The 14,674-nt window shown below is 49.8% G+C and overlaps 7 protein-coding genes across 7 annotated transcripts; 5 read left to right on the top strand and 2 right to left on the bottom strand.

The window, feature by feature from the left end:
• Positions 1–575: 575 nt before the first annotated feature.
• VTN77DRAFT_4642 (uncharacterized protein) lies at positions 576–1,133 on the bottom strand (the record flags this gene model as incomplete). Its single annotated transcript, XM_069420724.1, has 2 exons — positions 576–876; positions 940–1,133. The coding sequence occupies 2 exons, from the start codon at positions 1,131–1,133 to the stop codon at positions 576–578; spliced, it is 495 nt and encodes a 164-aa protein (XP_069277604.1).
• A 693-nt stretch (positions 1,134–1,826) lies between these two features.
• Positions 1,827–3,339, bottom strand: VTN77DRAFT_4641 (uncharacterized protein; the record flags this gene model as incomplete). The annotated part of the gene is made up of 4 exons (XM_069420723.1): positions 1,827–2,111; positions 2,179–2,564; positions 2,616–3,176; positions 3,243–3,339. The coding sequence occupies 4 exons, from the start codon at positions 3,337–3,339 to the stop codon at positions 1,827–1,829; spliced, it is 1,329 nt and encodes a 442-aa protein (XP_069277603.1).
• A 469-nt stretch (positions 3,340–3,808) lies between these two features.
• VTN77DRAFT_4640 (uncharacterized protein) lies at positions 3,809–4,730 on the top strand (the record flags this gene model as incomplete). Its single annotated transcript, XM_069420722.1, has 3 exons — positions 3,809–3,950; positions 4,464–4,533; positions 4,610–4,730. The coding sequence occupies 3 exons, from the start codon at positions 3,809–3,811 to the stop codon at positions 4,728–4,730; spliced, it is 333 nt and encodes a 110-aa protein (XP_069277602.1).
• Positions 4,731–4,768: 38 nt separating this feature from the next.
• VTN77DRAFT_4639 (uncharacterized protein) lies at positions 4,769–6,173 on the top strand (the record flags this gene model as incomplete). The annotated part of the gene is made up of 3 exons (XM_069420720.1): positions 4,769–4,895; positions 5,010–5,818; positions 5,880–6,173. 3 exons carry the CDS (start codon positions 4,769–4,771, stop codon positions 6,171–6,173), a joined length of 1,230 nt encoding a protein of 409 aa, XP_069277601.1.
• A 372-nt stretch (positions 6,174–6,545) lies between these two features.
• Positions 6,546–7,096, top strand: VTN77DRAFT_4638 (uncharacterized protein; the record flags this gene model as incomplete). The annotated part of the gene is made up of 3 exons (XM_069420719.1): positions 6,546–6,587; positions 6,661–6,771; positions 6,905–7,096. The coding sequence occupies 3 exons, from the start codon at positions 6,546–6,548 to the stop codon at positions 7,094–7,096; spliced, it is 345 nt and encodes a 114-aa protein (XP_069277600.1).
• A 788-nt stretch (positions 7,097–7,884) lies between these two features.
• VTN77DRAFT_4637 (uncharacterized protein) lies at positions 7,885–8,415 on the top strand (the record flags this gene model as incomplete). The annotated part of the gene is made up of 1 exon (XM_069420718.1): positions 7,885–8,415. The coding sequence occupies one exon, from the start codon at positions 7,885–7,887 to the stop codon at positions 8,413–8,415; it is 531 nt and encodes a 176-aa protein (XP_069277599.1).
• Positions 8,416–12,992: 4,577 nt separating this feature from the next.
• VTN77DRAFT_4636 (uncharacterized protein) lies at positions 12,993–14,425 on the top strand (the record flags this gene model as incomplete). Its single annotated transcript, XM_069420717.1, has 5 exons — positions 12,993–13,210; positions 13,278–13,487; positions 13,549–13,735; positions 13,795–14,313; positions 14,369–14,425. The coding sequence occupies 5 exons, from the start codon at positions 12,993–12,995 to the stop codon at positions 14,423–14,425; spliced, it is 1,191 nt and encodes a 396-aa protein (XP_069277598.1).
• Positions 14,426–14,674: the final 249 nt, after the last annotated feature.

Raw genomic sequence — 14,674 nt, 5'->3', positions numbered from 1 at the left:
GTAGAATTGTGATCTTCCCTAGGGCATACTGCCAATATTCTAGGTCTCTAGACAATGCAATAAATAAATTCTATTCCATTTTAATCACTGCATACAGCCTGTCCTTCAATTCGATTCTATGCTCAGTTCTATGGCCCTTTCAGACCCGTCTAGTTATATTATAAATCAATTCGGTCGAGTTGCGGCTTCTACAGCCCTGCCCGCCGGCCCAGGATAATACCCGGCTCGCGGACGTCGTCGTGCTCGAAACTTGATTCTGTCAGCTCCAGTCTTCAATTTGAAATTTTCGATCTGCTCACCCCAGAACAGCAACACCCGCCGTCTCCATCAGCAGTCGCATGCCGTTCCGCAACGGCTGCTGCGCCCATCGCAGCGCGAACGAGGCCAGGATATGACCGTGCGCAATGCAGATAATGTCCTTGGGCCGTGGAATGGTCTCGCCGCCAGGAGTGGGCCCGGCCGTCTCCATATTAAGGAGGATTTCGTTGATCAGATTGTCGAGACGGTCCGAAACCTGCTGGGGGGATCTTTGAACTATAAGACACAATACTGATAACGTCAGGTCGAGCGACAGCTTACTCTCCCCCCTCACATCCATCGATCCAGATATTCCAGGTCTTCCCATCGTCATCCCTCGCCTTGTCCAGCCCCCGCTGCTTGCGCAACTCGTGCACCTCGCTGATCGTCATCCCCTCGTAATCACCGTAGTCCCACTCCTTCAGCCGGTCCGTCACCATCACCGGCGTGCCGGCCTTGGTCTGCAGGTTGGTGGCGCCGGGCGTCTGGGGCTTCTCTTCTTGCCAGAGCAGTCGGCCGTGCTGGCCCATGTTCAGCAGTTCGCAGGTCCGGCGCGCTCGACCTCGAGGCGAGCAGTAACTAGACACAAACAATCAGATGACCACCGTAGTAGATAGATAGGAGAGCTGCTAGCACACTTACATCCGACTGACCTCCGACGGATCGATCAACTTGCCCTCTCCGATAAATTGATCGCGCGCCTTGATCACTTGCTCCTCGCCGGTTTTGGACAGGGGCACCTCCGTCCGGGAGGTGTGCTTGCCTGCTTTGGACCATTCGGTCTCGCCATGGCGGATGAGGTAGACTTTAGAGGTGATCTTGGTGCTGACATCCATATCGTTCTGCAATCTTCTTATCGTCAGTTCAGGTCGGTCAGATTCAGGGGTTGACTTACTGTGTCTTTTTTTTTTCTCGTTGGAATTAAACTGGACTAATTCGTTCTTGTTCAGAATGGAGTTAATACTCCTACCTGGAGTAGGCGTTACTGTATCAGCTGGCTGCTTGTACAGGTATGAAGTAGCTGGACGTACGGTGAAGGAGACAAGGGAAATAGAGCAAGATCGGGTTTTTTACGACGTCTGAGGTGGAAGAGGCAACTTAAGTTTCTGCTGGCACTCCGACAGCTCCCAGAAGGTGTTGACAGCACATGACGTGATTGTGATGTATTCTCGGTACCTATAGGATTCTGTTCCAATGCATCGATTAATTCCGAAACTATCTATCCAATGCTATCACCATGTCTGTAGCCAATGCGGTAGTCCAAAATCATATGCACCATAATAAGGTCGTCAATCGTATTCAAACATCCCGTAATCATACACCGAATATAACGCCGTAGCTCATGCTGATAAGTATATGTGCAATGGTCAATCACTAATCGTAAATGAAAACAAAAGGAAAATCCGTCCGTCTGAGCCATATACAAGGCTCGGCTCAAGATCGGACTTATTTATTATATCCAAACCTTCCAAACGCCGTCATCCTGACAATCACAGCGACAGGGTCAAGACCTCACATGAGAAAATCTCTCACATGAGAAGCGTCAATGCGCTTCCGAGGAATGCGCAGAGAGCCCACACAGCACGGGTAGCCTGGAGCGGACTGGCGGCATTCGTGGCTGGTGCCGGAGGGACAGATGTCGTCGTCGAGCCTGCCGATGAAACTCGTGTGGTTGAAGTAACTAGCGTCGTCCGGCCTGAACTGGGCGAGTTCGACAGGGTTTGCGAACTGGGCGCAGCGGTCGTTTCAGCGCCAGAGAGGGAGGAGGGACCCGACGAGGACGGAGACGACGACGCAGTAGGCAGGGAGGTTGCCTGTGAAAGCAGCAACATGTCAGTACTCAGCCATCCAACAAACAACTACCAGGGAATCCCTACTCACAGAGACCGCGCTTGGCGGTGATGCGCTCCCAGCACTGGTCGAGGGCCAGCCGCTCGGGACTGTATCCGTCAGAGAGGAGGACGATTTGGGCACCCAGGGCCAGATGCTGGGAGTCGAGAAACTGGACGTCTCACGATGCGTTCCGCTCCAAGGGATCGGTTGTGAAGGGTCCGGGGTGGCAGTGACGGCAGGAGCGGACGTGGCCACAGACACAGCAGCACCGATGTTCCCATTCACCTCGCCGCCAACAGCCTCAATTGACTCCCAGGTGCCGCTCTCGTCGGTGTATTTGTACTGCGAGCCCGTCGAATAATCTGTCACCGAGATCGACTTGACATACATGGTGAAGGGACCTTGGTCGTACTGCGTCACGCCGCCAGCCCATTCTGCAGTTGTCAGTCAGGAAGATCGTCGGGTAAAGAGAAGGAAAAACTTACGAATGGTTCCTTCAGGGTTGCTGGGATCACCACCAGCCCAGATGCCAACCTTGATCATCATGGGCGTCTGCGGGTACTGGTTGGCGTCCGCCGTCTCCGGAGTGAGGGTGCGCACGGTCGTGCCGTCAATCTGCCACACGATATGGTCGGCCGTCCAGTCGATGGCGTACGTGTGGAAGCCATCGTGGTTGTTGGGCGCCGAGTATGTCGCCGCCCGGTTGTAGGTGCTGGTGTCGCCCTTGCCAAAATAGTTGGTCTGCACGCTGTTATCGTCGCCCCCCAGCCATTCCCAGTCGATTTCATCCAGATCGTCCGACTGCAGGATTGCGCTGCTGACAATGCCAGTACCTGGAGCTGCCTGGACCACGTACTCGACGTGTCCGAACATGATGTACCAGTTCGAGGTGATCAGGGGCGCATCACCCTGCTTGGCGATGGTGAACGCGACGCCTTTGGTGCTGTCGTACGTGGGCGTACCGCCGCTGGCTGTCCACTGGCTGGAGGGGCCTTGTGTAAAATCGAAGCTTTCGGACTTTCCAAGCGCGGGATCTGGAGAACAAGCTGGGAGGAGTTAACACCCGGATTTGACTTGCAGAAGAGAAAACACAGAAGCAGTTGAGCACTTACTGGTATGCAGCGGATTGCAATTGGTGTAGGTCTGAGCCGCAATGAGCGGCGCAGATGAGAGGAGGGCAGCTGCCGCCAAAGCGACAGAGAATCTCATCTTGTAAGGAGGAAGTATGGAGGGAAAAGGCGAGGAGAGGAGGCAGGTAGCCTCTGCGAGCGCTCACACAAGAAGCTCTATATTCGGAGGAACGGTATGTGGGTATGTAGTAAAAAGACAATATTTCGGAAGAGCTTCCGGGAGTGCTCAGCAATGAGCAATAATGACAGATCATCTTGCCAGAGAGCTGGGGGATGGTTTAAATCAGAGGCTGCGGTCACCATCGCAACCCAACACCAACCTCCTCTTTATCGATAAGATGAGGCTGCAGGGATCCACCAGCTGACCGCTGCGGGAGCCAAGATTCAAGACTATAACACAGTGCCAATGGGACATGGTTTTCTGTCAGAGGATTACGTTGCACTGCCGTTGATTATTAGCTTGGCATCAATTATGGCGATAATAATAGTTGCTATTTGCATGTTGCTTTGTTTCGATAGATTAGGCGAGGGACTGAGGGTTGCTTGTGATGGAAAAACGGGAGGCAGGAAACGGCGGAGCATCACGCGGGGCACTAGCCTCGAAAGGGCGGAAGGCGCCACACCCCAGCCTCGTCTTTTCTTCTGCCGCCATGTTGCATCTCACCATTGGCCATCTCCAGCAGGCCAGGAGTACGTCAGCATGCTACTGCGTACTCCGTATCCTGCGTCAATTTGCAGATATGCTTCTAGTGCAGGATAAGTTGAGCCTCGAAGCCTCTAGAACTATGGTCCAGGCGGCGATAACTGGTCGCAACTTTGAGCCTCATCAGCGAAATGTTATTTCTTTGAATGTTCCTTCCCCATCTTATTAGTAGTAGCATTCAGGAAGGACATCTGTATATGTCGTCGATGGCGACGAGGATTTTGGACGTGAATTGAAAATATTGGTCGCCTAAAGGAATTGATACGTATGGTGATACGCATGGTTTGCAACGATATAATTTCTCAGATGCCCACAATCGATTTATCCTTTGATCCCTCATGGACCATTCCGTGGCCTGCCCATCGATCGTAGAGAAGTATTTTCTTGGCCAGTTCAAGCAGTAGATAAACAGATGGCACTACGAATTTTTACTGGATGTCATCTGCCAATAAAGCCGTAGTGTATGAAGAGTTTTATCTAAAATCGAATACTGTACCTAGCGACCTGGCTGCTGTTGTATAGAATCTGCATCTTGATTGGCTCATTGTTGGCTGGTGAAGGCGGAAAGCGGTGAGTGAAACGGTGGCAGAATTGTGAAAATCCCCCGCCAACACAGTCCGTCGAGTCAGAGACAATAATATCCCAGCTGGCCCGTGATCGCTTCCCTTCCACTCCGTCCAGCGGGACCAATTGAGACGAGATTTTTATTCTCCTTTGAAGTGATCTTCCAGGACTTCGGCAAACTCTGGTGGATTGCCTTCCCTTGATCTCACGTGTGGCCGGATTACCCCGCAATCCATCCGTCATGGCTCGCGAACTCACTCCTCAGGAGAAGCTGGACCTGATCACATGCCAGCTGCAGGAAGTCCTGAAGCCGGAGATTCTGGAAGATGTCATCATCAAGCAGAATAGGCCCCTGGTTATCTACTGGGGTGAGTAACACCATCCGTCGCCGGTACATCACCGAAAAATGAAGCAAAAAAAAAACCCCCCCCGCCAAACCGAGGAAATGGCATTAGCTGACAATCATTCTTTGTCACGTCTAGGTACCGCAACGACTGGACGTCCTCACTGCGGTTACTTTGTTCCCATGGTAAAGCTGGCCCATTTCTTGCGTGCAGGATGCCGAGTCAAGATTCTGTTGGCAGATATCCACGCCTTCCTCGACAACCTCAAAGCGCCCATCGAGCTCGTCAACTACCGTGCAGAATACTACCGCTATGTCGTTACCTCCTTACTGAAGGCTCTCAATGTGCCCATTGACAAGCTGGAATTCGTGCTCGGCAGCTCCTACCAGCTGTCCAAGGAATACACCATGGATATTTTCCGGCTGAGCAGCATGGTGACAGAACACGATGCCAAGAAAGCCGGCGCTGAAGTCGTCAAGCAGGTGGATAACGCCCCCCTGTCGGGGTTGATATACCCTCTTATGCAGGCCTTGGACGAGGAACATCTGGGTGTGGATGCCCAGTTTGGTGGCGTCGATCAGCGCAAGATTTTCACCCTTGCCCAGGAGACGCTGCCCCGAATCGGATACAAAGAGCGGGCGCACTTGATGAACCCGATGGTTCCTGGTCTGGCAGGAGGAAAGATGTCGTCTTCGGACCCGGACTCGAAAATTGACATTCTCGATAATGCGGAGGCCGTGAAGAAGAAGATAAAGAAGGCCTTTGCCGTTCCCAGGGAGGTCGAGGGCAACGGCATCATCAGTTTCGTTGAATATGTGCTCTTGCCAGTGAGCGCTTTGAACAGGGAAGACGGCACAGCCGAGTTTGTTGTCCCTCGAAAAGAAGGCGAGGAGCCATTGATTTATTCGAACATCGAAGACCTGAAGGCAGACTACCGAGAAGATAAGGTGAGCATTCCGTTGAATCTCTGTTATATGGTGATTCCAAGCTTACTGACAATCTGTCTAGCTCACCCCACAACTTCTCAAGGCCGCTGTGACGGAAGCTCTCAACAAGCTCCTGGCCCCGATCCAGGAGGCTTTCTTGGCTTCTAAGGAGTGGCAAGAAGTAGAAAAGAAGGCCTACCCGCCGCCTCCGGAACCAGAGAAGAAGAAGAAGAAGCCGAAGGATAAGGGATCTCGCTACCCGGGAGGCAAGGGCCCGGTCACGGCACAGCCGGATGGTTCTGTCGAGGGGAATGATGCTGACAAGGTCTCTGTGGGAGAGAATGTGCAGGAAGCTATGGAGAAGCTGGCTGTCTGAAGGTCTATCCATCTGTTGACATAAAAGACGAATATATACTGTTGATACTGGGAAAGCCGGCATAGATTCATGAGTATAGACAAGGACTCTTGCCAGGTATGGGCAAAGAGGATAACTACGATACTCTTCTACCGTCTACGTTCCAGTAATCCCTTCAGTCGAAGTCAGTAGCCATCTAGGTAGCTTCATATACCCTGACATCAGACTGATTCGCATATCTCATAAACCTCTTTGTCCATGAAAATCACGTACGCTGTTCAGCACAGCATTTGGTCATGATTCTTTCCTCCTCTGGAGCAACATCTCAGATGCACATGCCCTGTCTTATCATGTCCGTGGGCTCCTTCAATCAGTATGCCTCCAGAAAGAGACATGCAGAACCTTCATCCAGAAGGATCAACACATCTGCCAGATGTAAGCATCATGTTGTCCCCTGCCACGTGCCTTTTTTTCCCCCCCCAGGAATGTGCTAACTTGCCTTGGTCAGGTTCAGTTCTCTAAAACCACGTGGCCACCAGCCTCCATTCTCACGTGTCCTTGCGTTTACCCCACGTGCACGTCTCACAACAATGAGTCACGTGGTATCAACAACCCTACAGTACGAATCCTCCAAACGTTCCCAAACGACATGGAGATACCTCATAAAAAGGGTCATGGTCTTGGAGTTTAACACTCCACGTCCTTGAAACTCATCAAATATTCGATGATGCTTCTCAACCAATGCGCAACAGCCCGTGTCTCACCCGGGACAGCACCGAGACATTCAGGCGTACGGTGTCTGCAAACACTCGTATGGAGAAATCGCCAACATCCTCCATCATTTGTCCAATGAGAGGAAAGAGACGGCAGACAAACACCGTGGTATCGTCCCATCGATCTGGAAGGGCCACTTTCAGCAGCCGAATGAATCTACTCTTCGATGAGCGAGTACACATATCCTTCCTCATCCTCTCCTGCACAATTTGAACAGAGAAACAGAACAAGGAGCAATCCAGAACAGGACAGGCTGAAGCACAACGATCTACATGTGCCCTGCATCCCCCTGCTATCGACACTGCAAGCATGCCGACCGAGGCAAAGGGATACGAATACCACCAAACAGTTCCACTGAACTCTGGAATCCGCGGTGGGCCTACTACGACACCGGGGAGAAGAAGTCATCGGTATCGACGATACTCGACGCACAGGCCTCTCTCCTGTTCCACAGCGGGGATCTCGACATCAATGCTTCAACATGATCCTTCACACGGGACTCCTCCTACGTTCCTGGCAGTTTGCATGCATCTGATTCAGCCACGCAAATTCCACGTTTCAATAGAAACAAAACATTCTTCTCTCTCTTCTCTTCTCTGTCTTTCGAATATAATCGGCATACGGCATTTCTGACAAGTGTCCCACATCCTTTGCTCCATCCCGCTGCTAACATGTATGTGCTTGCAGGAACCTCCGTGCCATGAACGCTTTGCTTCTCTCACGTTCACCCTTGAGAGCACCGTCATGCAGAGGAAACCGAGCTCACGAGAGACACCGAGGTAACCTGCTCAAACTTGATCAGCTTTCGTGACCAGAAAAACAATATCATCAATTCAGGTAAACACTTCTATTTCACACGGCACATCTTTCGCTTCATGATTTCTTCGGAGAAACCGCCCTCATTCCCGCTGCCGTTACCTCCAATGATGCCCAACGCCCATCGCTCGAACACGAACTTATGGTGCCAATCGGACACGTGTTTGAATTACCAAGAATACACTGCGGGACCGCCAGCTTGCCTTTTTGCATGCTACGATCAATGGCAACGGAAGCTATACTGGTTTCCATGTGGTCGATAATTTCGGAGCCTATTTGGACACCTCTATGGTCTATTTTTCGCAAGGAATGTCCGAGCATTCTCTTCACGGAGTTGCTATTGCCGCTGTTGGTCGTTACCAGCTACTCAAAGCCAAGCAAGAGCCCCAGTACCAGGCCCAAATCAAACATTGGGGTTGCAACCAGAGACTGCATGAATGGACCAAATTCCAGCTCGCATCACTACACCACACCAAGCTCACCTGGCCACACAGATTCTCCGTTGAAACGGCCCGTGCTGCATCTTATACCAATGTGCTATCCAACCCCATTCTTCACTCGTACACCAATACAACTACGTCTCCTGATCTCATCCATGCTGAGTGCACGGTCGAAGATTTGTTTGCCGAAGGTCCATGATTCCATGGCTTTCCCATCCTATGTACTTACCTAAAAGACGAGGTCGTCCTTTTTCTTTTCGAAGGCGGCGCCCACCGATGACTGCCCTGGACGACCTCCGTACCAGTTTGCAGAATATTTCCGATTGCCATAGCAGTCTAACATCACGGATCCCAGACATCTTCAGACCGATGGTGCATCTTCACACAACCAGCTCAGCGGTACTGTGCTCACAGCAGCTAGAAAGCCGTTAGACGTGCGTCAGTCCGGCGACAAACATGAAAACTGTGTATCTGCTCATTACCACATCCGACATTGCTTGCTTGCTCTCGGCTACTTTGTCGGACTACACGTACTTCATCTTTCCTCTCAGGGGCTTCTTCTTGTCTTTGTTCCCCAAACTCGGTCGGATCGGGAACGGTGAGTACTCAAGCCCTGCGTCTTCTGAAATCGGCCTGCCTGCGCGTTTCATTCATTCCTTGCACTCATCTTCTCCCTTCACTGCATCTGCATCCCATTGGTACGTCTGTATAGCTGCAATGCTGACGAGACGGCAAGCAGAGGGATCCCACGAATACCTTCCTCGGCAGAAGAAGCGGTCGTCCACTCATACACGCGTCCATGCAGCTCTCTCTCTCTCTCTCTCTCTCTCTCTTTTTCTGCAAACTCGTTACGTCGCCTGGTACCTCAAGCAGCGACCGTGTGCTATGCAAACCTCAGCTAATTCAGCACCTGCCTTCCACTACAGACAACATCACTGTCACCTTATCAAAATCTTCGAACTTTTTTTTTTTCAAACCTATATCGCTTGAGCAAGATGCAGGCAGACAGTCTGCATTTCAGTGACAAAGTGAAAGACTTCCTTCCTGCACTCGTTCTCCAAGACTGCAGACAAAGAAAAAACAACAAAAGGAAAATCAATGATTTGCTTTGCTACTCGCACAATGCCATGGTCCTCTCCAATCGCTCGGCTTGTCTGCAATACACTTTCGCAACCAATTTTTCGGTGTGCAAATCCCCATGCAGCGAGCTGGACGCGGTATCTAGCGACCATAGCACGTCGACACCCAGCTTTCCGAATGCCTGCTGGTCCCTTGAAGAGATCAATCGTACTCGCCACTGTCGACGACAAAGGCTTCAATCCTCTCTTACGCTTTCGCTGTCAAATCCACTGCGAGCGAGGGCATGCACCTCTCACCCTCTCTTGAGAACGTGGGGAGCTTACATAGCCTTTCCAACACAGCATGCATATCGTGGTATATGCATTATTCCTCTTGGCTGCCTTATTTGTTGGCAGATATGAGGCTGCACAGCCTTTTCGACCTGGATTGTTTCAACATTGATTGCATATTTCGGTATATGCATTCTCCCCTTTGGTTCCTCATTAGTTGGGTGACCTCTTGGTGAGCGAGCCAAATCGCGGTACACATCAGATGTATTGACACTCTTCATCTTCTTACCCCGTTGTGCCGCCATTAGTGGGCAACCCTGACTCTTGGCGGGATGTGTCTGGTGGAATAGGTAAGCTTGACAAATCCCTTTACCCTACTTCCGAGTTGCACATGAATTTCAATCCACCAAGGTCATACATAATCTAACATCTCTTTCTCTCGGGTACAGTTATTAATCACCCGATTGCAACCAGGCTACACTGGCCGAATCACACCCTCCTGCAAGAGTTTCCGCACCAGTCGCACTTTGCTCACCTTCCCATGGACGTGACCATCCTTCGATTCCTCCATCTGCTGCCCTCCCTTCAGAAAACGGAATCGACTCAAGTTGTTGTGGGATTTGGATGTTGAAAACATATGGCTCTCTTCCATTTCCAATTCTAAGTGACACCGACATTCGAGGATGAGACAGATAGCGTACTGTGTACACATGGATCACAATTATCTCTGCATGCCGGTTATTACTGATCCACGCCAGATACCATCGACATTGTCGACTCTATGAACATAACACGAACCAGCTCGAGCGGCCTTGGTTGAGCGATATGGATAACCTGATGGAGAGTTTGACCAATGGTCCGGGTCCTGCAATATCCATGAAAATTCTAGCCGTCAGAGAACAAGACCATCCGAACGCATTCGAGATGCAGAGAACTTTCGCGATGCCAGTATTAGCATTTTGGATCGGGATCAAGTATGATTTTTCGTAGGACTCCCTTTTCGCTGGTTTCTTGACGCTGGGCCCGCTAAGATTCCACTTATATGCCCTCCATTCCTGTACCCTTGGAAACGCCAATCTGCGATGCTGCTCAGTTGGAAAATCTCCTTATGGAAAAATTCGGCATTGTCCTTAATCGCGTTAAGCCAAGGTCGATAAAATACACACTACGGTCCCCAGCGTCTGACCAGCCGGTAAACCTGGATATCCAAATAAATCGGATTCAGGCCAACTTCGTGTCACTTGGCATTTGTCGACACCACCAGATCTCTCATTGGAGACAGAAACATCTGGTTCCACACCATTTGGCTCTCTTTTCAAGAGCGCGCGCATTGGCTTTGGGATTGTCCTGGATTATATTCCTGTCGGCAGAATCATCACAATGTCTGGAGAAAAATACAATATCACAGCACAGCCCTCAGATCAGGCCTCAGGGAGGCTAGATTCATCGAAAATGACACGTTCTAGATGACACACAGCTCTGCCTCCGGGACTTCGTACATGCAGCTGTCCCACTCTTTCGACCTATGATGGGGCTATTATCTGGAATGGGGATTTAAACGCGATCCGCTTCAAGCACGATACGATAACATATTATCCCTCTCCCACCATCTTTCTTTTCAAGAAAGTCGCTCTGCTCCGCGTGGCCGGTGCATACATCAGACGTTGAGACGTTGAAGAGTGAAATCTGGGAAGGGCTCGATAATACACGTCTTGCGATGTTTCCAGAACTGCACGTTCGGGTGTGCTTTACCATGCTGTCCTTCCACAAAAAAAGACATGGGAGCCTTCATCGACTACCACGTCAGGATGTGCTATATTGCCCCGTTGCTTTCAGAGAAAAAAAAAACATGAGAAAGAAACATGAGAAAAGGCATACGGCAAACAACAAACAACAAGCGTTCAACTGAACATGGTACTGGGTGTGGTGTATCCGAAGCTCCATCACAAGAATGTCTGCTGTGTCCTTCAGCTTCAGCTGTACCCTGTTCTAAACAGCTTTTATTTCTTTATTTCTTTTATTTCTTTCTTTCCTGTATTTAGATATTCCTGTGTCTGTTCTCCAAAACATCGAGCTGGGTCATATTATGCAACAGTGAGAGAAGTCGACGCGATATTGGACGGACCGTTTTCTTTTATTTCTTTTTTCATGTGCAGTCGATTAATCGACCGACTCATCGATATGTATGTGATAGAGCCGCCACACTTTATGTGTGTATAGTATAATAATGCTGGTTGATCAATTGAATTCTTTCCTGGAAGGAGAAAATAGAGAGATTCCGAAACTGGGCCGGAGCATTTGGTGGTGTTTAGGTGGTCTGCAATCTCTGCAACTACCCAGGACATGGAAATCTACTGAATAAGGGAGGGGTTTGATTTGATATACCAACAATCAATCACCCCTGAGGAATGAATACACGAGGATTACCGAACGCATATGACAGACTCACAAGAACCTGGAACGCATTTCAAATGGTAACTAACCAACAAGCCTTTGGAAAGGCAACCGTGGGTCAAAGCGCATGCGGCAGGTATCCGCCTGTCGTGCGGGGGATCGTCCGAATCCACCCTCATGATACGAGGTCGAAGCCTGAATTTGACTTTGTCTGCAGCATCTGAAACAATTGATTGTCCGTGCTTGCTTCCAGGAACGCCTCTCATCCATGATTCCTCACTGGCTATGTAGGTAGACAAGGTACTCACCTGCATACGTACGTGGCCTTTTCCTTTTTCGGCAGTCTCACCGGCTCTCATTTATCTCGTTGACCCCACCCCCACAAACTTGTCACATATTAGTCCTGCTAAAGTCTACTAAACTCTGAATTTCCCTGATAATCTCAGGGTTGAGACCGACACGAGACATCCCTTGACGAATGGCATCATGTTGGCACTACCCCGCAGGCCTGCAGTCAGGTCAAGTCAGGGTCTTGTCTATCAATCAAAGTTGGCGGAGACCGGGGGAATCTAACCTATACAAGCAAAGCAAACTTGTCACGTCAACCCCTTGTTGGGGTAATACTTAGAATGCGATCAGTGAACTGTCACTAGCTAGGACGTGACCCCTAACGTCTGATTCTCAGGATTCTTTCCTCAATAGGATAAAGTGAGGGGATGTTGGATAGAATAATCATGTGAGGTTCGCTATCTCCGATGGTGTTCTTCTATTACTGAGATGAAGCAGATGCAGACACTTACCGTAGTATGCAGCTTCCAGCCTATCTGTCGAAAACCCAGTCTATCACGGACGGTGCAGAGTTTGATGGCTGATTGGCAGCTTGATATACATTAATAGAAACTCTAAATTGGCTTTTATAAGGTTGGTTATTATTATGTGGATAAAGCCCAGGTGTCACTTGCATCGGGTATGATTATCAGAGAGGAGAGCAACAAGGCTAGTGATATTCATTCATCCATCTTCTTGTGCAAGCAAACAAGTCATCCCTTCTGTATAGCTGCAGCAGCATGGCATCCTCTGTGGGAGACTTCAAAATCGCAGGTCTTGCTGCTGGCTTCACATTGGGCTTTGGCTTTCTCACCGTTTGGAAAGCGATCAAACAGACGACGGCTATCAAGCGCCCGCATCGAAGCCCCTACGTGTATCTGGTTTGGGGAGAGATTCTTGCCAATCTCTGTATTGGGATCGTGGGATGGCTGTTTCTGGAGGGGATTATACCATTGGGGTATGTATCTCCTCGTTCCTCTTCAAGAAGCTTCTTGTCGACAGTTTTGATAAGCTGATTCGAACAGCGTCCCCGTTCTCTTTTCGCTTTTGTTCTTCTGGGTCTTTGAGATCCAGCTGCTGATGCAAATCATCATCAACCGCATCTTTGTCGTGGCCGAGAAACAGGACACCGTCATCAAGGTGAAATGGATCACTGCTGCGACTATTACAGCTATCAATATCACTGTCTTTTGTATCTGGATCCCTGCACATCTGGATCCTCCTGTCAATCAGACGTAAGTGAAGCAGTCGGACCTTCTGGAGTCAAGACATGTTCAACTGCTGTTTAACGATTAGATATGTCCTCATCAACAAATACTGGGACCGGACATCCAAAGTGCTCATCTGCATCGTCGACGCTGCCCTGAACATCTGGTTCCTGCGCATAGTCAAGCAGCGCCTGGTCCGATACCACGGACTGAAGAAGTATGCGCCTTTGGTCCGGTTCAATGCGCGCTTGATGGTTGTTTCTGTTAGCATGGATGTAAGAAACATACTGACTGTCTATAACTGACGACATACTGATGGATGTTTGTATTCTAGGTCCTTCTCATCGGACTCATGTCCCTCAAGAACCAACTCGTCTACGTGCAATTCCACCCCGTGACGTACATGGTGAAGCTCAACATCGAAATGACCATGGCTGGGCTCATCACGAAGATTGCACGACGGCCTGGGAGGGCTGATCATGATAATAATCACGACAATGAGATGGTCGCCCCCTACCCCTCGAGTCATCCTCGCCACCACCATCAACTTAGCAAGGCCCTTTCTCCACTGGACGAAGTCGAACAGAATGAACAAGCTGAAGATAATGCCAACTACATTCGCAAGAAGACTACCATTCACATTGTGACCCAGATGGAAAATTCCAAGTACAAGAGGGAGAAGCAGAAGCTGCCACGAACTCGTCAGGTTGCGGCGGCAGGGGAGACGCAGATGCAGAAGCCTGTTCCGTTGTTGAAGTTCCCTCAGTTGGCGAACAACAGCAATAACAATACTCTGGAAGACGACCTACTTGCTCTTCCTTTGAGGAGGCAGAATCAGAATGGGAACAATGGTGTATGGAGGAACTAGTTGGTAGCAACACCAAGGAGGGCATACTTAATGCCCAAAGGCCCTGCACGGTAAGGTGGTTTGGGGCGAGGAAAAGGTCCAGAATGGTCAAAGATGAGTTTAGAGACTAGATAGGGGCTGTGGCCCATGATTCGGGGTCTGTCATAGCTGAAAGGCTCGGTATGGACGTTAAACTTGATTAATAATAATAATAATAACTAGTTGGTAGCGTGGTATTTTTTTTTTCTTTTTTTCTTTGCTTTTTTTGTGTATTCAGGAGAGCTCCTGGTCATATTTCCATTGGATCTTAGTATCTCCTGCATGTGTACTTACACGTGTTGATTTGATCTAGATTGTCTCTCTCCAT

The sequence above is a fragment of the Rasamsonia byssochlamydoides genome (assembly GCF_041956645.1).
Source record: "Rasamsonia byssochlamydoides strain NRRL 3658 unplaced genomic scaffold VTN77scaffold_32, whole genome shotgun sequence".
Lineage (NCBI taxonomy): Eukaryota > Fungi > Ascomycota > Eurotiomycetes > Eurotiales > Trichocomaceae > Rasamsonia > Rasamsonia byssochlamydoides.
The sequence above is the reverse complement of the archived record's forward strand: the minus strand, read 5'-3'. Positions and strand labels throughout refer to the sequence as shown.